This window comes from Hipposideros armiger, unplaced genomic scaffold, assembly GCF_001890085.2.
Source record: "Hipposideros armiger isolate ML-2016 unplaced genomic scaffold, ASM189008v1 scaffold_756, whole genome shotgun sequence".
Taxonomy (NCBI): domain Eukaryota; kingdom Metazoa; phylum Chordata; class Mammalia; order Chiroptera; family Hipposideridae; genus Hipposideros; species Hipposideros armiger.
In genome coordinates, this window is record NW_017732106.1 from 51,490 (window position 1) to 74,311 (window position 22,822).

Sequence of the window (22,822 nt, forward strand, 5' to 3'; positions counted from 1 at the left end):
CATGGCAGCCCAGCTCCAGGTTGAGCTGTTGTTCAGCATCTTAGCTGTGGAGGGCAGTGTCACTGGCCCTCATATGTGGGATCTGAACCGGGACCTCTGGCATCCCAAGCCAGCTCTTAACCATCACGCCACTGGGCCGGCCCCTCCCTGGTTTTAATTGATCACTTCCTGCCCCTCTCCTGTAACTGCTAAATTCCTTGAGGGCAGCTGCCCTTTCTTAATTCTTTTCTCTTGTTTTAAGAACTAACTGCTTTGCTTAGTGCCTGTAACATCTGAGGTAATACATTACTATTTTTGAAATAAATGAATATTTTCCATGGTATTTGGCAACAGGGTTATATAGGTAGGGGAGGCCGCATCACAGAGAAAATTAAAGGCTAGACAGAGAAGTCATACAAGAGTCATGGTGTATGTAAAGAAGGGGACAGCGAAGTACAGAGTACAGCAGGTCCGCAAATGTCATTTTGTTCAGTGGCATTCCTTATAAGGTTGATGATATGCCACAGGAACTTAACTCTCACTGATATGAATTAGCCTATGGTAAAACTGGTTTTGTTACACGTCATTTTGCCGCCGTTCCAAGAACCTAAGAACGTTAACTGAGGACTTACTGTATGTTTGACCTGGTAGTGCCCCTAGCAGGTTTTGTGACTTTAGGCGATATAAGTTCACTCATTTCTCTTTGGAAAATTGGGGAGCCTTAATTGAAAAGAACTATTACATATTTTATTTGAAAATGAGTGTAGAGATACATTCTAATAAAATTATAACAGTTGTTAAAATGATGTTTGGTATATATTGATTTGGAGGGTAAGAAATAAGTGGAATGACTCTAAGAGAGGCACATGACTCCACTAAAGAGACGATGAAATGTTCGTGGTAAAATATTTCCTTTCCACCAGTTTTCCCACACTGAAATAGGTCTGGAGAGGCGCTGGGGCATAGTGGCAGGCACTGGAATTTTGGGAGACGAACTGGATTTAAATCTGCAATTTAGATGTGTGTCTGGGTAACTAACTCACACTCTCCCAGTTTCAGCTTCATCATGTAGAATTTATATAGAATGATACCTGCATTGCAGGGCTGCTATAAGGATTTGCGATAACACTTATCAAGGCCTTGGTACGGTGTATACTAGTGACTCAGTAATTGGTAGATACTGTTATTGATAGTTGTCCAGAAAGCAGTATGCCTGCAATAATCTTATGCTTCTCTTTTATTTCTTTCTAACCTTATGAACTTCTCTCTTTTAAACTGCACTCGTATTTGGTATTGTGGTGGAGAGAGGTGTTAACTAGCTCCAGTTTTTAGAGGTGAATGTGAAAGTACAGTGGTAACTTTCCCACACACATATTTAACTAATGCAATAGCAATTGTGGTTATAATAATATCCTCTGAATGGCAAGAGAAGAAATTGAAATTTATTTTACGTAAATATGTTTTACCAGCCTTTCATTGTTATTATTCTTTTTCATGGTAGGCCACAGAAAAAACTACTTGAGTATTGGAGATGGCCTAGTAAAGAGGAACAGCTTAGCGTGAACCAGGGAAGACATTCTGGGTTCTGGTCCTGGGGTTTCCTGGTCTCGCTACTAACTAGCAGCAAGCTGTTTTCTCTTTTGAATTGTTTCCCTGTATCTGAAGAGAGTGGATGGCTAATATATCGCTGCATGCCTTCATCTCTAATACATCCATTTGTAGCTCCTTCTGTGCACACAGGGGAGTGTTTAGCCTACTGGTGGAGAGCGGGATGTCCTTTTGGAGTGAGCTGGCTATGGAAAGGAAGCTGTGACATGGAGCAGCATTTCTGTGCTGGACACTAGGTGTCTCTCCCACACTTGTCTTAGCTGTGGACTTCAGCTAGGCTGTTTTAGGCTTAGACCTCGCACGTAGTTTATAATTCTTCTGAGTCTCTCCCCTGCACTTACACATTCTTCTCTGATGTTTGTGCCAGGCTCCTGCTAATCCATAATCTCTGTTTCAGCCTCATTCTCAGCCTTCAACTCCCTGGTCGATAAAGGAGAGGACTCTGATTCTCCCCATTCCACTGCTTCCTAGGTCTCAACATTCTTGCTCTTCTTTGCTAAGAAATGTCCTGCCATATAGACTTCCATCCATAGTTCTTTGAACTCACTAGAGCCACAATGTCTTCTGTAAAGTGTATTGCATCATTGATTCGATCAACGAGCATTTGCTGAGGTTTTGTTTTGTGTGCAGCCTAGGCTCATCTTATATTTTGATATGAAAACACAAGTTTTGTTCCCCGTGCATTTAGAAGAATCTTTGGGGGAAAATGGAAACTCCACAAGCCGTAATAAAGGATCTCTTTACCCATCAGAGTGTGTAAATTGGATAATTTTAAAAAATAATATTCATTCTCTACAATAGAAAAGGAGACATATGTTCTGTGTTGCTAATGCTTTGGGGGAAGTAGAAACATTGAGTTCTATTCTGAGGGGGGAAAAAAAGAAGCAGAAGGAGGACTTTTGTGTTGGGGGGTCATGAGAGTTTGGGCAGAGCAGGCAGAGACCACTGAAGGGGAGGCGAATTAGACAAAAGGATGGGCTTGGCTAGGCGGTGCCTGGATCCGTACCCCCAAGTGGTCTCATAGATAGCGATCAGATACCTGGAATGGACATGCCATTTGTGTGTCTAAGCCCTGTGTTCCTGGGATGACCTAGCTGGACCAGCTGTCTCAGACGAGAGTCATTACCGTTATTAAATGGAGGCATTATTGTGCTTCATTCAAAGTCCTCTACAGCCAATATCAACAACTTAGATGTTGCCTGCATAGTTGTAGCAACATCTCCCTGCCTAGGCGTGGAGATGTCTTTAGCCGGTTACCGCATCACCTGTTAGGAGGGGAATCAGTGTCGTGCCCCACGCCTTGAGCATGACACATACTTTGGCTAACCTGTACATATGCTTCCCCCTGCAATGCCACGGGGAGTGGTAAGCTTGAGTGACTCCTGGGTTTCTAGTGGGATGGGCAGTGGCAGGAGCTTCTATTTGGGCAGGAGCACTCTGACCTGTAAAAGGGAGGGAGCATACTCCACGTTACCATGTATGAAGCTGTGTTCTCGGCATTGCGGAATAAATACAGATGAGTAAGAGCTGTTCCTTCTGTCTGGTTTTTATGTAATGGGCAGAAAAAAATACTGTGGGTCCATGGTGAAATGTCAGGTCAGGAAGTGAATGCACTCAGGTAAGGCTCAACTCTGCTTTAATAAAGTTTCGATTCCTCTTAATTCATTGGTATATGTGTGAGACAAAAAAATCACTTTCTAAATTTCTTGAAAAAGCCAGATATCTTCCGTAAAGTCTTTTATGGAACTATGATATTACACAGAGGGAGAATGACAGTCTGAATCATAATACTGCTAGCTTGATGAATTTCTGGTTGAAAACCTGCATCTAAAGATTCTAAATCTGATGGCAGCTTTCTGCTGGCTTTATCCTGGCCCATGTGCTGTTTGATATATTCATCAAGGATTTAAATATAGGTGTGGAGGACATACTCTTCAAATTTGTGAATGATGCAGAGTTAAGAAGATTAAAATACCTAAATGACAGGATCAGATGAAAAAGGTCTTAACATTGTAGAGAGCTGAGCCAAACAAAAGCAGGTTGATAGGGACAAATAGCAAGCACTATATATATAAATACATCTTTTGCTTTGGCGCTATTGAGTCTTAACATTAGTAGCATAACAAAAACAAGCAAAGCATACCAGAGTATACCAGTTCAAAACACATATATTTATAAACACACATAATTATATTATTAAAACACATATAATTATATTCTATTAGTATAACAGTCCAAAACACAACATTTTACAGTGGGCCATGGCTAAATGGGTAAGACACAGATTTGCCTTGTGTGTTCTAGATTTCCTCACCAAGATCCTTAAAATAGCAACAGTCTTGGACGACTGTTTTATTTTGTCTTCTTTGGGACTGTATTTTTGACAATGACAGTGTCAAAGTCAGCCTTATTTATTCTGGAAGTAGCTGGCCAGAGTAAGAATTCCATGAGTAAGAATATCTTAAACTTTCATGGCCCCAGTCAAGAGTAGCTCGTCTACAGTGTGACATATTGGCTACAAGCATCCGTCATACACTTTCTGACATCACCAAACAAAACCACCCTATCCATCTCATTGACTTTCTCTCTTTGTAAATCAAAGTAAATTCATCGTTGAATCTTGCCTGTCTGCAATTAGGTAACACTATTGGAACCACTTGCAAAAGGGGAAGCAATGATATAATTTCTCCACTCTGCAATATTTTCTTGTATCCACTACAGCCTGTAGATTCTGTGTATAAACTATCTGCAGGATATTTTTTAAAAATCTCTGTGTCTGAGAAGTGTGTATTCACCCTAGTTACTGAAGTTGTATTGGTTACAAGTTTTTCAGAAATTAGAGCATGGCTCATGGTTTTTTCTTTTTGTTGTTGTTGTTGTTGTTTATCTTGTTGGGCATATGGAAACGTCCCTCTGGGTGACCATGAGATTGATCATGATGTTGATTATGATGGTAAGTTCCATTGAGTTATCCTAATTTCCTCACAGCCATTCTCTATGACATAGACAGCTTCCTCTCTTCCACTTTTACCAGTCTCTATTTGGAGTTCCTGATTGATGAATTTCTTGGTGATTGCCTTGCTCAGACCCAAGCCCACCTCTTCTCCAGTTTCTGGGACAGGCCCTGGGGTGAGCTGTTACCCAACCTTACCATGTTGGGCATGGTGGAGGCTCGGTGGGGCTGGTGGGGGTGCAAGGCAGCGAATGGAAGTCACTTACTTTAAGAATAAAAAAATGTATGAATTACAACAAAACAAAAAAACAACTGATGTTCAAGAACAACGTGAGAGAGATTTAGCAGTAATATTTGTGAAAATGTTTTAGGGGCTATAATTGAGAAATTTCTCAAAATGAATCAGCTGTGGAATGTGACTGCAAACCCATCGATGTGTTATATGGTATTAGTGGAAGTGGTTAGCGTGAGGTAGTGGCAACCCACTTCTTGTGACTTGATCAGTTCACATCATTCAATTTTTGCTTTCAGTTTTTAGTAATACAGTTTTCTTTTAAAAGGGGCATTATTTGTTTTTATTACAAAGTAATGTGTTTTCACTGCAAAAAATCTGAAATGTATAGAAAAATACATCAAGTGCAGATCATCTATAATCACATTGGTTGGAAGGAATGACTGTTAATATTTCCTTATGTATCATTCCAGGTTTATGCACACACATACACATGCATAAATGATCTTAGTATACATTTTTTGGTAATCTCCTTTTCCCACTTGACAACATAAATATTTGAATGCCATTCAATTACTTCTTCAACATGTTTTTAATTTTATCATATAGGTATCACATAGGTACCATACTGTTATTTTTAAATACTTTACATAATGCTGTGATGAACAATATAATATATAAATATTTACTTATGTTCCTGATTATTTCGTTAAAGAAAGTTCTTAGAAGTGTAAATTTCAGATAAAAGGGGTATTATAATCATTCTTTAAGAGGTACCTAGATAAATGAAGTATGTCCAGAAGTGAGTGACTTTATTTTTTTGAAGGGACTAGAAACTAAGTCATTTGAGAAAGTTGCAAGAGAATAATTGAAAATGGTTGCAAGAATGTCTTTTCTATTCCTGAGGCCACATTGTAGTTACCAATTTGTGTTGTCTCCTCCCTTCCCCTTCTCCTTCATCCCCACTCCCTCCCAACTAGCAACCCTCAGTTGTTCCTCTGTGTCTCTGAGACTATTTCTGTTTACACTTCATAGACGATGTAGAGGCCTGACCTCCGCACTGTAGTTCTGAAGCTGATGTTGAATAATAATGTATGTCAACTATAATTATATATACATATAGTCACGGGATGTGGAGTAGAGTGTGAGAATGGAGTCAATGGAATTGTAATAGATAAGCATGATATCAGGGGTGGGAGGGCAGTGGGTGGGGGGAGGGGGGTTGTTACTTTGTGAGGGGTGAAAAGGATAACTATTGCATTGTTCTGTACACCTGAAACTAATTAAAAAAAAAAAGAAAATAGTTGTAAGAGGAAAAAAGTGGGGATTCAAAGCTTCTTCACATATTTAGGGCCTGTCCTAAAGAGAAGAGGCACAAATATAATAAATGTAGTATTAATGGTTTGAAGTTACAGGGAGACAGCTAATGTGATGCAGGAGCACTTGCCACTGCCAGTTATTAAAACTTGGATGTGAGTGACTCACGAGGAAGCGTGGCCTGAACTTGGAGGCACAAGCAGAGGCCTGTGGTCACTGACAAGAAATGTGGTCCTGGGTATTCAGGGGTTGAAAGTGGTTTGGGCTCTTCTAATCTTTCTTCTGAGTCAATGATTTGTCCTAAGCAGAAAGTTTTTGTAAGAAATGATGCCTGATTAGAACATTTTTTGTTGTTTGATTCATGTTGGTAGAAAATAATTTACATGGGGTTTTGAAAACAAAACAAAGCAAAAAAAAAGCAACCCAGCTGCAAAGCTGTCTTATTTAAAACTTCATGTATATTTCTTCCTAAAATAATTTTAATAGAAATTTGTTTTGTAAAGGAATTGATAATAGTTTCCATCATCTCTGTGTTCATTATCACCTGGACATTTTTAAATTGTAGACAGTCTTTTTTGTTGTTATTCATAATACACTCACATATATATTAGGAAGCCCAGCTGAAGGTCCCATTTATGATGTTTGTTCCTTTCATTCTAGGGAGAGAGCTGTCAGAAAGGCATCTTGTCATCCTCTGTCGGCACGAAGGCAGCTTCCTCCATGAAATACCTTCCTGGGAGCAGTTGGAGATGAGAGCAGTGCCTGACACAGAGAAAGTGATCAACAAGTGTTTGGTAAGTGAGTTAGTGAATGAATGAATGAATGACGCAATGCCTTTTGGGGGTTGAAGAGGATACTTCTATTTTCTAAGAGGAAAGGCATAATTAAACTCTTTGGATGTCCCAGGTGGAAAGGAAGCCCCTGCCTGATGTTTGCGGATATGGATTTCTTAGAAGGAAAGTGGGATAGTGGCTCAAGGTGTACAAAGAGATGATACCTAAGCTTGATACTCCTGAGCTTGACCCCTTGGGGCAGACTGAGGATTGGCGACTAAGGGAGTTCAGGCAATAGAGAGCCTTGTTCTGGCCTGTTCTAATTTGGAGAAAGTTGGGTTATATCCTCTCTTTAAGATCCTCTGGGAGCCTCTGTGGGAACTGAATGAATATCAGCCCAGCTGACGAGCATGAAACTCAGAATGAGCATCAGCATCACCTATTAGAATGGGACCAGGGGCATCGGCCACTGTGTGTCAGCAAGAGGCCACAGCAATTACGGAATTGTCAGCAGAATACAGATTCCCTGTGGGTACAAAAGTTGAACTGACATTCTCACATTTGGACCAAGAAAGCTGCTAGGTTTTGGGTAGTTTAGGGAGGGTGTTGCCTCCAAAGAAAGATCCAGTAGAATATGAGCTAACCAAAGGAATCCCTATTCCTGATGTTTTGTTTATTCATGTGTCCTGAGCACAGAACAATGACTGGCACGTAGTGGTCACTCAATAAGTATTTGATGAATAAACAAATACTGGATTTCCTGCTAATAAGGCAGATGGTACTCAAACTGTTAGTCAGAAAAATAAAGACGAAGCCTTACATTATTCTGATTTCTGGAGCAGTTTATATAATCTCCTCACTAACACACACATAAGAAGATGTGAGGATTGATAAAACACAACATTTTTATTCTGAAACGGGAATTCTTTTCAACTCACCTCAATTCTGCAGCGTACTCAGCCATAGACATAATTATGTCAGCGTCATCACTGTTATCAGTGAGTAGATTATCAAACTGACTTATCTTTCAAACCAATGTTTTTATCTGTGTTATGAAAGCTGAAAGTAGATGAAGCAAGGATCAATAAAGGATCCAGCGAATACACTATAGTGTAAGTAAAATAAAAAATAAGAAATGAAATGGCTTCTTCCAACAAATGCCGTTGCAGAAAACCTCAGGTTGTCACTTGAAATTGATAAAGTGGGGGAACTGTAGTTGCAGCATGGGCTTTAATGTATAAATCTTCCATGGCACAGGTGTTCACCAATATGAATTCCAGAGGTGTTGGCCATTATGAAGTGAGGTATGTTTCTGATCATTTCTGACTCATTTACTGATTCAGATATCTGTTTTTTAGTCTCACAATATGATGAAGAAGGATGTTTATTTTAGAATTCTAGAATTCTCATTTTTACTTAAAAGATTAACCATAATTAGGTGCCCCCCAAACCCCATTTTTCTTCTTGTAGAAAGGCTTCAAGACAGGTTTGAAAACACCACCCAAAAAATATTATTCACCCTGATGTCTTTTGGAAAAATAAATATATTTTTGTGCTATATTTGATACAGGTGCATAAAAATGTTTTCGATGGACAGCAGCCATTGGGTGAGTTAAAACTTTATTCTTCAGAAGTGTGCACAGTTGTACTGTAATGTGCACAACCGGACGATAGTACCCTGAGGAGGATAAAAAGAAATGGAAATTTTCATTGAAAACCAGAATTTATTTAACAAGAATTTTTATAAAGAAATTGAGGAAAAATGCATATAGATATTACAGATTTTTGACCAATTCCCAGGCCAAAATATCAAAACTATAAACTGAGGAATCAACAAAGATAAGAATGATTTTTACACACATCTCTAATGATTCTAAATGGATGTAACTTGAACATGTTCTAATGAGTACTATAAGGGTGGGGGCTGTTTCAATTTGGGGGAGACAGAGTCTGAAGTTTTTTAACACCTAGCAAGAGAAGCTACTCTTTTGAGGTTAGACTTTTTTTTTTCTTTTCTTTTCTTCTTTTTTTTAAATTTGGCTGAGTTCACATGTTCAAAGGCCAGAGAATCATTTGGGATGAGGACTTCTTCATCTACTTTAAATCTAAGGATGAATCCAGCATTTAGAGAATATTCAGATTGCCTGAAAGTTAATGCTCAAGCAGGCATGCATGCTGAGCATCTCTTGCATGATGTCCTTCCTGGTAATGTGATAATCAGAGGTGCCCAGTCACCCAAATCTTGACGAGGAGCTTCCACTTGACATTGTTAGGAGAATAAAAGAAGATGAAGGACAAATATGTTGAACTTGGAATTTTTAAACTAGTGCAAAATTGATGTTATTCCTTTGTCGATTACTAAGTCTTCGACCTAAGTTTTCTTTGTCCCCAAGCATTAGAGATCTATTGTTTCTATCTCCTATCTATCACCTGTCTATCATCTATCTATCTATCTATCTATCTATCTATCTATCTATCTATCTATCTATCTATCTATCTATTTTCCAGCTTTATTGAGGTATAATTGAAATATAATATTATGTAAGTTTAAGGTGTACAACGTGATGGTTTGATACAATAATGTATCGAGAAGGTTAATACCTTTATCACCTGACATAATTACTATTTCTTGTTTTATGATGAGAACTTTTAAGAGTTACTTTCTTAGCAACTTTCAAGAATAAAAGGCTGTATTGTTAACTGTAGTCACATACTGTACATCAGATCCTCACAACCAATTCATTTTATAACTAGAAGTTCATACTGTTTCACCAACACTCCCCTTTTCCTCCATCCCCTAGCCCCGGCAACCACCAGTCTACTCTCTGTTTCTATGAGTTCTATATTTTTAGACTCAACATATAACAGATCATATAGTGTTTGTCTTTCTCCACCTGACTTATTTCACTTAGCATAATGCCCTCAGATCACAAATGGCAGGATTTCCTTCTTTCTCATGGCTAAACAATATTCCATTGTATATATGCATATGCATTCATCCACTGACAGACACTTAGGTTATTTCCATATCTTGGCTATTGTAAATAATGATGAAAGGAATATTGGGATACAGATGTCTCTATCAGGTCCCGATTTCATCTTGTTTGGATAAATACCCAGAAGTGAGATTACTGGATCATAAGGCAGTTCTATTTTTAATTTATTGAGAAACCTCCATATTTTTTTCCACAGTGGCTGTACCAATTTAAATTCCCACTAACAGTACACAGGGTTCTCTTTTCTCCACATCCTTGCCAGTATGTCTTATGTCATCTTTTTGGTAATAGCCTTCTAACATTTATGAGGTGATAATCTCATTGTGGTTTTGATTATCTTTTCCCTGATAATTATTGATGGTGAACATCTTTTCATGTACCTGTTGGCCATTTGTATGCCTTCTTTGGAAAAAAAAATGTCTATTCAGTTTTACTGCCCATTTTTCAATCCAGTTATTTTTTTGTTGTTGTTATTGAGTTGTGTGAGTTTTTAAAATATATTTTGTTTAATAACTCCATATCAGATATATGATTTGCAAATATTTTCTCCCTTTCTGTAGGTTGCCATTTCATTTTGTTGATTGTTTCTTTTGCTTTGCAGGAACTTTTTAGTTAATGTAGTTCTACTTGTTGACTTTTGGTTTTGTTGATTGTGCTTTTGTTGTCATACCCCCAAAAATTGTTGCAAAGACCAATGTCAAGGAAATTGTCCCCCTATATTTTCTTCTAGGAGTTTCATGGTTTCGGGTCTTACAGTTAAGTCCTTAATCCACTTCAAGTTAGTTTTTTGTGAGTGATGTAAGATAGGGGTCCAATTTCATTCTTCTGCATGTGATTATCCAGTTTTCCCAACACCATTTATTGAAGAGAATGTTTTTTCTCTGTTAAGTATTCTTGGAACACTTGTAAATATCAATTGACCACATAAATGAGGACTTATTTCTGAGCTCTTTATTTTATTCCATTGGTGTATGTATCTATATTTATGCTAGTACCATACTGTTTTGGTTACTATAGGTTTGTAATATAATTTGAAATCAGGAAGCATGATGCCTCCAGCTTTGTTCTTCTTTCTCAAAATTGTTTTGGCTATTTGCAGGCTTTTGTGGTTCTATATGAATTTTAGGATTTTTTTTTCTATTCCTGTGAAAAATGGTATTAGAATTTTGAATGGGATTGCTTTGAATCTATAGATGGCTTTGGGTAGTATGGACATTTTAACAATGTTTATTCTCCTGATTCATGAACATAGGATATCTTCCTATTATTTGAGACTTCTTCAATTTTGTTTGTTTCAAGAATTTTTAAACTAATAGAAAACTCATGATGTGGTTTTTTTTGTGTGCATTTCAAAATGACTTTCCATTTTACTTAGTGACACCTAGAAACAGTACCGTCTGCATAATGTACTTGTATAATATACCTCCATTTTTCATGACTTTGCTCATTTATTTCTTTGTATAATTGTTCTTTGTATAACTACTCCACTGTCCATGTCTTTTTACATATGCAAAGCATGTGGATTGAGGACATTTGATGAGATCTGGGCAGAGAGATGGGATCAGATGAAAATTCTCAGAGTGCCGAATTGTGCTTTGAGTAATCTCAATGAACCCTAAGAATGATAACTTAGTTTGTAAGCTATGAGAAAAATTATGAGAACTATAATAGGAGACATGTGACCTTCACAGTGGTAGAATTCATTCCACTCAGAATCCAGAGACTGAAATGCTTCATAAAGGGGGGGACTTAAGCATAGGGAAAGTGGCCTTTGGAAAGGAACAAGAGAACAGCATTGCAGACTTCGGGATCCTCACTTGCATTGCTTCAGGTCAGGTTTTCAGTGTATCTCACCTGGGCCCTTGTAATAGCCTCTAATTCCATGCTTGTTTTTGTCTCTCTACACATGCACTTCATTTCTTCTCTGCTTCTAGAGTGATATTTCTAAAACACAAATATGTCCATTGTCGGATGTGTCTGCCTACATAGGGTTTTAGAATCTTGTGGACTACATCTGATGAGGAAATTTGTAAGCCAACACAATCCTTCTTAAATTTATGTGGAAACATGTCCTCAGAGTAATGGTCAGCTATAAATCATCTTCTCCCTACAGTTTACAGCTCCCATGAAATCTTGGGGTCAAGACCCACTTAGTTATTACTTAGAATGACAGTTTATTGCTTTGACAGAGATTTTAACAACTATTTAGTGCTGTAAATCTTTGGTAAGAATGGTCCCACATGTTTTACTATCTGAACATGGTTCAGAAATAGCATTTGTCAACAGTTTTAGTGTCCCATTTTTAGCATTCGAAGGATTGGGTTGTTGGAAAAGTCAGGACATATTTTTTCTATGTTTTTGTTGCAAAAATGCGTCATGACTTTTCCAACAACCCAATATTTTACTGGTAATGCATTTTGTGTTCAGTACAATGTAAGGAGTTTTGGAAATGTGGGGAAAACTAGATAGAATTTTGCCTTTACTCTTGTTGGAAATACAAAGATACAAATAATGCAATTAAATAATGCATCAGAGTTTAATAATAGCATAAAATAATGTAATAAAGATAAAAATCAGAAATAATAGTAGCTAGCACCAAAATCTTACTGTGTGCCATAAACTGTGTGAAACACTTTACATTAATTATTTAAACTATCAATTCAGTTTTTACAACTACCCTATGGAGTACATAATTAAAAGTCAAATGTGAACTGTAGATTCAGAGGTGCTCGACTACTAATTTGATTAAGTCCATAGGAGGGAGAAATCATTTCCAGAATTGTCATAGAAGACTTTAAGATGAATTTGAAACTGTATCTGAGGACTGGGTAGGAACTGGACAAACAAATTTAAGTAGGAAGCAGTTTAGATGAGGGGTGCCATGCGCAAGTTCCCAGAGGTAAGGAATTAAATGAATGTTCTTGGGAAAGTGTTGTAGATCGCAGAAAATTTGTAAAAGTTGATAAAAGAAAACAAATGAAGTTAAGTAGGCTGGGAATAAAATATATATAAGTGTACAACTATGACTCCCAGGCAGTGAATTCTTGCTTTTCCCCCTAAGTTTGAAAAAAAAAAATTAGTCTCCTGAGCTTTTCCAGTTCTACCCTTAGCCTTTTCAGAGTGTACTGCCTACTGGAATTGCTCCTCGGGAGCTGGTTCCGACTGGGAAATTGCTTTGCTGTGTAGTCTCTGTTGACGTCATTGTAGATATGTTCAACCTTGAGGCAGCGTTCAGACATCCTTGAGGACAGTTATTTGAAAATACTCCACATTTTGGAATCAGGATTTATGATTCTGAACATCTTTCTCAAGCCATGGCAGTTCATCATGGGTTCAGCAACTTTGTGTTCTTAGCCCCAGATAAGTGCTTTGTGGTCCGCCATGCATGGGGTATTGTCAGTAGCAATTTCTCTGAAAAGTAAAAACGATATGGATTCCTGGCATTATTCTTGATACCTTTTCTCTTTGAACTGTGGGTTTTCTGAAATGGCCCTTATGGCCTGACTTTGTTCCTTATTAGGCCTTGTGTTTCTCTATAGCTTAGTATAGTAGCTAGGAGTGTAGACCGTGGAGCTGAATTGTCTGAGTACAAATCCTAGCTGCTATTCTGATCCAGTCTTTGTTTCTCTTTGTTCCTATTTGTTCATATTATAATCTACTTTGAGTTCTTTGATTAGATTATTGATTCTCTGGACAAGTATACGCTTTCCATTTAATATATCATATGTACCTAGTCTTTTATCAGGAATGTGTTATTGTTTTATAGATCACAGTTCAGGAAGCCAAACTCTTTTTTTTTTTCATATCACGTATGTAGACTGTTATTTCCTCCCTGCCATGTTTCTTCTTTCCTCTAGTCATAGTCATCATGGGACAGGACTGATAAAACCAGTAGTTGTGTTTTTGAGCCCTTCTGTCCTACTCTGAGCTTCAGAGTTCCTAGTCTGGATTTTCTTTGTCTCCACATCAGTTGATGTGGGTAGGCAGTGCCCAGTGAGTCTGATGAGGTGTGCTCATGGCTTGGGCAAATTGTACCTGCATGAGTCTGGAGTGTGCAGCAGAGTGGCCTTGGCTGTGTGGTAGGTCTGTTTTTTACATCTGCTCTCTGGGAAGATAGCATGCCTTCTGATTTCTTCAGTAGTCTCGTTGGGACAGCCTTATGCTTATTGGTGAGAAGCAACCTGCTGTAATAACATGAAGTCCTCTTCTTGACCCTTCTTAGAGGTCTGTGGAGCATGAGATAGTTTGTATTAGGGAGCCTGAAGCTCTTCCCTGTAATACAAAGTTTTTCCTTAATTTACAATATCATATATATGTATATATATTTTGCTTGCCTATCAGGTTGATAGTGATTTCCTTTCACCCTTCGGAATAGTCTTTTTCAGCTCCTTCCCATGTTTTTGTTTCTAATTTTTAAAGAATGCTCATTGTCTCAGTCAACATGGGCTGCCATAACAAAATACCATGGACCGGTGAGCTTAAATAATAGAAATTTATTTTTTCTCAGTCTGGTGGCTAAAACTCTAAGATCAGCGTGCCAGCATGGTCAGTTTCTGGTGAGAGCGCTCTTTCTGGCTTGTAGACAGTAGCCTTCTCATTGTGTCCTCACATAGTAGGATGGGAGAGGGGGAAGGGGAGAGGGAGGGGGAGGGGNNNNAGGAGAGAACTCTCTGGCTTCTCTTCTTGTAAGGCCACTAATCTCATCATGAGGACCCCACCTTCACGACCTCTAACTCTGATTACCTCCCAAAGGCCCTATCTTCAAATACCATCACATTGGAGGTTAGGATTTCAGCATATAAATTTTAGGGGGACACAATTTAATCCGTAGACTCACTTATCTCTAAACAGGAAGTATGAAGAAACGTTCCTCACCAGCTGGGAGAACAATTGAACTTGGCCTTGTGGCTGTGCCTGAATGTGCCTCTCTTTTGTATTGCAGCCCTCTGCTCATTGTATTTGGTTTGCTCCTCTGTCTCCTTCCTAGACTGTGAACTCTTTTGAGGGCAGAGAGTTTGACTTATTTGTAGATTCTAGCACAGTAACCAGGTAATTCATAATATGGTTTAATGCTAACACCCCTCCCAATGTTATCACCGTGGTTTTGTCAGTGCCCATTTTCTTGGTTGAACTTCAATTCCTCTTGGTTTTTTCATCTCCATTTTCATGTTGCTGGCTATTTTTCTGTTCTTTATGTGACAAGCAACACAGGATATCAGGCCTTTTAAACTGCGTAGCACAGTTCTTTCCCTAGCTGCTCTGGTAGATTAGCAGTTGTGGGTTATGAACACTTTTATTCTTTTGTATTTCTTTTTTATTATCTATTATTGGGTGATGATATGCCACATAAAGAGATGGAGGGAGGACCAAGCTCATTCTTGTCATGTATACTCACTCATTAAAGTGCCATTTGGTCACTTTTTTTTCAAATATAAAGATAATAAGTTTTTTCCATTTCAGAAATAACAGGATCTCTGATTATTAATCTGATAGGTTTAACATTTTTTTTTTTTAGCTGAGCCATCCTGCCACCTGTTGGCAGCTCAGCGGCTGCTCAGCTCAGGCTGGACTCGAACCGCTGTTGCTCAGAGCTCAAACTCTTGAGTGAGCTCTTAACCAACTGAGCCACTCGGCCGGCCCGGGTTTAACATTTTTTCATCAGCATAATTCCAAAAAAACCATGTCATTAAAAACATACACAAATTCCAAAATTGTCACAACACCCACCAAAATTCAAATTTGAACCAAACCAAAACATAATACAAACACATACACACATGTACACAATAAATGAAGTTGTCATTAATCTTACACTTTGATATATTTGGAATTGTCATAGTTGGTAAATTTTTGAGGTTAAAAAGATAGAAACCCTGGTCTCTGAATCAAGACCAGAGGAAATAAAATAGAAAGCAAAGTAATGAATTATGTTAAAAAATGAAAGGGCTGTGAATCCTAACATCGAATATCACCAAGTGTGAGCTATTTTATTTCCGTGAGTGTTGCAGGTACATGAAGCATCTCTGATTTCTCAAGATTCAATATGAAAAGTCAGTCAAGTAGCTGGAGTTCTATTTCTTTGATGGGAAATTAGGCGAGTCTGGAGAGCACAGCGGAGCTGTTTTTGCATATTTTTTGAGGTAACAATTGAAAGGGTATGTCTCTCATTAGTCTTAGTCACGGACAGCTCAACAAGCCTGGGATAAGACAGAAAAGATGGGGCATTGGAGCAGACTTAATGCTCTAGCATGAGAGCATCTTGACTGAAAGCAAAGGAGGCTCCAGAGGCACATCTCTACCCTCTCTGCATCTTGGCAACACTGCTTTTGTCTGACATTTTTTTTTTTTGAAGCTATGTAACTGTTGAATTTTATGTTTGCACTGCTGCTACAATGCTCTTAACCAGGCATCAAATAATAGCACGTTTTTAGTGACTCAATTCCATTCATTTTTTTTACATTCAACTTGGCTTTAATTGAGAGAGCAACCCCTTTCCTTTTACATCTCCATTTTAGCAATTCACATCATATGTAATAAAATGTTAGTTATAACACGGTCTAGTGACATGTGCAATTTTGTGAACAAACATAATTGATACGCAGTTGTGGATAAAAGGAAAAGTACAGAATATATGTGAGAAATATCCATGCGTCATAGGCCTTCCGAATGTTTTATAGAGGAAAATGAAGCTTCAGATATTTAAGTAAGTGGGTAAAGTAGATGGCAACTAAGGGATCTCTTTTTATATATGGAATGCAAGTAATTTTTAATAATTTACCTTTAGTGTATATAATATTCACCTAAGCTACGTAAGTGCTCAAATATGGATTAATTTATGCAGATGTTATTGTACGGCAGTTTACTCAAAAGTTTGGTTTTATTTTGTATCAGAAGTTTGTTTGCCCTTAACTGAGCAGTCGTGTCTTCTTACATTTAATGCACTGCCGTATTTAGTGTGTCTGCCATGATGTCTTAGCTGATTTCCCGATCTTTTCTTTTCTGATTTGTCTAGAGTATGCATGATTCAGAATCTTCCATCAAAGACAACTCTAGCCAAGCACATGTTTACGTTCCTGTTTGGTGAAGCACACTTGATTTTTTTTTTCATACTTCAACAGATTTAAAACATAATAGAGAGTTCTGAGGGCAGTGATAATCTATGGACTCATGCAGATCTGTCAAGGTATCGAGAGGAAGCAACTGCTTCTTTGGTGAAAATGATGACATTGACTGTGCCTAAAATCTAGGAACAACATTCTAATGGCAACTTGACATTTATCAAAAGACTTCAACTTTGTACCTGGCTTTGTTTGTGCTCAGCCTTCTTAAAAGTTAGGCATTTACAAAGTAGCAGTACTTCTAATGAATGGTGATATTAACTATTGAACCAGGCAAACTCATGGATACTAGCTTGATGACACCACAAATAGCACTTTAAACTTTGTATAGGACTAATAGCAGTTAGTTGCAAAACAGATAACACTTGGATTCCTGCAAGAATAAACATGAGAAGCCCAGTAGTTATCATTTTATGATAGCCAGCTGGGTCTACACCATGTCAAAATGCCCAGATACAAAGGGAAAAAAAAGCAGTTTCCATCAGAGCTTAGAATCAGATGCTTCTTCATGTTGCCTAATTTATTTTTTATGGTTTTAGGAAAGAATTTCCAAAGAAAAGCCAATAAATTTATGATTTGCTGCTGACTTCAACACATTCCTACACACCTATAAAACAAAAAAATATACTGTAGGGAGCAGTTGTATTATATCAGGCAATGGGCTAGATCAGGGGTCAGCAAACTTTTGAGATGGAAGAGCCTATCCTGTCCCTGGAAGTTTTGCTAGACCTATAACACAAATGAAATCACCATTATGTAAATAATATCCTTTAAAAATTTTATAAATGAGACTATGTTAGTTTTACTTTCATTTTCAATTTTACTTCAGAGCCACATGTACGTACCCAAAGATCTGCATGTGGCTCGTGAGCCGCAGTTTGCCGACCCCTGGGCTAGATGTTCAGGATTCAAAATAAATGAGATGAGGATACCGTCTGAGAGGAACTCACATTCCAGTGAGGCAAACACCAAAAATACATGGAAACTCTGTATGGGAGATGGAAGCACAACTAGCTGAGGAAAGGAAGAAAGCTTTCATGGAGGAGGTGACTCTGAACTTCAAAGATAAGTAAGCAATTGTTAGGCAGACAAAGGTACCAAGATGGCGGAGCATGAAACCCAAATGCCTAGCTTCCTGGGACTGTATAGTCAAGTTCATCTTCTGTAAAGTAGAAATAGCTTAAAATATTTAAATCACTTTTCTTCAGTTACCTTTGAAAGTCATAAGGTAAGTAATACACACAGAAAAACTGTTTTTTAACCAAGCAACCCATTAAGAGCATTTTTGTAAGAGAGGTTAGCAAGATAGTATTTGCCATGAAGGCAAAGTGGATATGATGAGATCTGTAAAGGGGTTCTAGACAATGGAGAGCCATTACATATTTTTCTGCAGGACTGTGTGTGTGTGTTTTGGAGAGAAACCTAAGTGGCAATGTGAAGGCCACCCTTGGATGGGGATTGTAAGAGTGTGGAAGCAGACACCATTAGGAATCTCAAATAGTGTAAATAAAGAGGGTAAGTGTATGAATCACAATACTGCCAAAGGAAAGAGAAGATAAAAAATTAAGTTGAGTTATTCTGCAGGTAGAATAGACCAAGTATTTATTTATTCATTGATCACTCATTCAATCATTCATTTAATATTTATTAAACACACTCTATTTTTAAAGCATTGTTCTTTGAGGAGTATAAAGATGATTGCTTTTGAGGGGCTTGCAATCTAGTAAGGAAATCAAACATTATAGTGTATTAGTCAGGGTTCTCCAGAGAAACAGAAGTAATAGAAGATATATACCCTACACACACACACACACACACACACACACACACACACACACACACACACACACCTTCTTGCCAGGGTGTATATACAAATCTGTTTCTATTAATATTTATTTATCTACCTATTTTTGTGGTCTATTTCTATTGGTATATTTATTGAGAAACATAGATTTATTTTAAGGAATAAAATATTCCTGACATGATTGTGAGGGCTTGCAATTCTGAGATCTGCAGGGCTGGCCAGCAGGCTGGAGACCCTGGAGGATTTGATGTTGCACTCTAGAGTCAGGAGACCTGTCTTTTAAGGCTTTCAAATGATTGGATGAGGCCCACCCACCATCGAGACTAATCTGCTTTACTCAAAGTCTGATTTAAATGTTACTCTTCCCTAAAAAATACATTCACAGCCACCATCTAGACTGGAGTTTGTCTTAAAACTGGGTATTATGGCCTAGCCAAGTTGATATACAAAATTAACCATCACACATGCAAATAGCTGAGAGAAATCTGTGTGTATGTGTGTGTGTGTGTGTGTAAGAAATTGTATTTGAGTCGAGCTTTGAAGAAAGAGTTGAGGAAGAATATTTGAAATGGAAGGCCCAGCATGAAAATAAGGATGGGAATGAGAAAAAAATAACAGGGCATGTGCAGAAAATTATAGTTTTCTTTAGCATGAAGGGAACAGGGAAGGGAGTGATAGGAATTAAACTTGAAAGAGGAATCATGGTTTTCCATGGGATTGATAGTTTGACTTCATTTTGCAGGCAGTTGGAATCCAGAGGAGTTTTTTTGCTTAAAAGATTGATCTTATATGAGCTGCTATTGAGCTTAATCTGCCAGCAAATCCAAATCAGGGCCATTGTGGAGTTGTTTGGCTTCTGTGGGGGCAGTCATTCTTCCTTTGTGTTGTATAACTATGCAGAGTGATTCACTTGGAAGATATTTGTGAACAAGACCAAAATCTTAGAGTTTCAAGACCATTCAAAGATGATTACTGTTGGAAAATTACTTGCAATTGTTTTATAAAAAGAGATTACATGTTATAAGAAGAGGGCATAAATGAAAAAAGAACCTAAGGGTATGATGTAGCTCTTTAAAGATTAAGTTGGGAAATAAATTCCTTTATCTTGCCTGAGTTCTTTCTTTAAACCCTTGGTGAACATGTTGATAAAAAATTTATGTAATACTGACTGAAAAAGGGCAGGTAAATCATTCTCCATTATTTACTCTTTGATACCAATGAGTCTTTATTTCAAACTATTTACAGTTGATTAATCAATTTGAGTTAAGGCCTTTGGTTAATTATCACCCTCAGGTCAAGCATTTCTTGTATTGCTTAAGCATTAAGTAGAGTGTTTCTCTTTTTGGGTTTTGGTTAATTTCTTATGTTTTAGGGGTATTGAGTTGTACATTTTTTATTATGCTGAATCATAGATTATCTTAAAGGAACACAGAAGTTTGGTTACACTTATCTAGAGCAAAATACAGGTTTTGGGGTGTGTGTGTGTGTGTGTGTGTGTGTGTGTGTGTGTGTGTGTTATTAGGGTTTTAATGGTAAAAGGTTTCCCCATTCCCAAATGTGCTTTTCTTTAAGGATTTTTTTATTACAATATTGAGTAGGTTATACTAAACTAGTTTCTAAAAATCTAAGGTATTAGATACCCACATCAGTTTGTCTGGGAGAATAGTGTTAAGAGCGTGAACTTTGGAGCCAGACTGCCTGGGTTAGAACCTGGCTATGTTACTAGTTGTGTGCCCTTCAGTAAGCTACTTAACCATTTTGCTTCTGTTTCTACATCTGCAAAATGAGGATAGTAATAGTAACTTACCTAATGAGGTTGCTGTGAAGGTTGGATTACTTAATGATATGCAAAAGGTTTGAAACAGCGCCTGACACATAGTACACACTCCATAAGTGTTAGCTCTTATCATTTTAGATGAAAACCAGTGAGGGCATATCAGAGTTATTCTGAAGAATCTAGTACTGTTAACAGTTATCGAATGACTGTCTTCTGCTGTATATATGGAATTTTACTTCTCTGGAAAAAACACTATATTAGGCAAAGCTGTCAGTGAATAAAGCTGTAATTTTCTCTTTCCTAGGTCCTCTCTCCTTTTAGCTATCTAGTTATTGTCCAATCTGGGATGGAGTAAAAAAAGAAGCAATGCATAGTTTTGGTTTTTATAAAAATTTTTTTCAGTAATTTATTTATTTTTATTGTGAAAAAAACATTTTTAAAAAATAGTTTCAGCTGTACAACACAGTGCCATAATTATGCTTTTTTACCCCTCAAAGTGACAACCCCCTGCCCAAATCCACCGCCTCACTCCCTGCCCCCCATATCATATATATCTATTACAATTCCCTAGACTCCACTCTGCTATAAAGAAGACTGAAATTGTACCATTTGCAACGATATGGATGGACCTAGAAACTATTATGTTAAGTGAAATAAGTCAGTTGGAGAAAGACAAATACCATATGATTTCACTTATATGTGGAATCTAAAAAACTGAATGAAGGAGCAAAGTAAACAGAAATAGCCTCAGCGATATAGAGGAACAACTGATGGCTGCTAATTGGGAGGGGGTGGGGATGAGGGAGAAGGGGAAGGGATTAGACAGCATAAATAGGTATCTACAATATTGCTACAGGGACATGAAAGACGGTTTGGGGAATATAATTAATAATGTTGTAAATATTTTGTAGGCTGTCAGATGGTCACATCTTGTTAGGGAGACCACTTCATGGATGGGGTAGAGACAACGCATAGTTTTTAAATGATGGGAGAGGTTAGGATTTCACAGAGTCATTCAGATATAACCTGTACAATGACTTGTATATAGGTAGAGGGATGCATGAACAGTTAGGATTTTTGCCAGGCTAGAATGGACATTTATTTTTTTGTTACATAAACATCCCTGAGAACATACTGATCTTTAAAAATTGATGCAGTGATATTTAATTCTTGATAAATAAAATTGCTTTTGCAAACATCTGACTTTTTATGGCCAGATCGATAACTTATCAGGATGTTGTACAGCATGGACTGTTCAAGTTCTGTAAGTCTATTAATATAATCAGAACACGTGTAGGGCAATTTCCTTTATTTTCACAAAGACATTCTAGAAAATCATATATACTATGATAGCCAGAATGTACAGTAGTTATGTTTCATAAGAAAAATTCAAGTTTGAAGAGTGACTAGTAAAAATTTAATTTTTGGCATAACTATCTTCTATGTCTTCTAGAACTAGAAAAGCAAAGAGAAGAAAACAAATTTGTAGCGCCTATCCCTTGTGCCAGACTAGATACAGAAAAACAAAGGAAGAATTTCTATTTAATTGGTTTCCTTTTATATATCTTTAAGTATTTCACGAATCCCGTTTTATTTATTTATTTATTTTTATTTTTTTAAAGATTTTTATTGGGGAATTGGGGGGATGGGAACAGTGCTGGGGAATTGGGGGAAGGGGAACAGACAAGTTGCTGTCGTTTTGTTCTTCAGTCTAGTTGTGGAGGACGTTGCTTCACTGGCCCAAGTTGGCACCATCACTGCGCTCTTCCCGGATGAGGCAGATCAGTCACCGGCTTCTGGACGGCCGCTCACTGCGGCTGCTGGCTGCTCACGCTGGCTGCTGGCTACATACGGTAGCCCATGGCAACCCACTGCAGCAGGGGCTGCAGCCCACGCCGTCGCCGGCAACTCACAGCAGCCCAGCTCCAGGCTGAGCTGTTGTTCAGCATCTTAGCTGTAGAGGGCAGTGTCACTGGCCCTCATATGTGGGATCCGAACCAGGGCCCTCTGGCGTCCCAAGCCAGCTCTTAACCATCGCGCCACTCGGCCGGCTCCCGTTTTATTTTTATTGGCATCTTAGCTCCTCTGTCCATGTGCCCCACAGCTTGTGATTTTTTTTTTTTTAACATTCTCAGTAATTCTGGCTCTATTTTTTTTTCTCATGATAAAGCCCTTAAATAACTGCTAGGTCCTATTCTCTTTGTACTTTTATCCCCCAGATGATTCTTTAGTTTAATTTCCACTTCCTATCAAAACTCCTTTGCC

The 22,822-nt window shown here is 37.9% G+C and overlaps 1 protein-coding gene across 1 annotated transcript in view; it reads left to right on the plus strand.

Moving 5' to 3' along the window:
• LOC109373941 (uncharacterized) overlaps positions 1 to 22,822 on the plus strand; it is a 49,386-nt gene that overhangs the window by 11,673 nt on the left and 14,891 nt on the right. Inside the window, exons 3-5 of the mRNA XM_019628210.1 lie at positions 6,750 to 6,883; positions 8,120 to 8,166; positions 8,433 to 8,469. Of these exons, the coding sequence (XP_019483755.1) occupies positions 6,750 to 6,883; positions 8,120 to 8,166; positions 8,433 to 8,469 (218 nt within the window). The remainder of the gene's footprint in view (positions 1 to 6,749; positions 6,884 to 8,119; positions 8,167 to 8,432; positions 8,470 to 22,822) is intronic.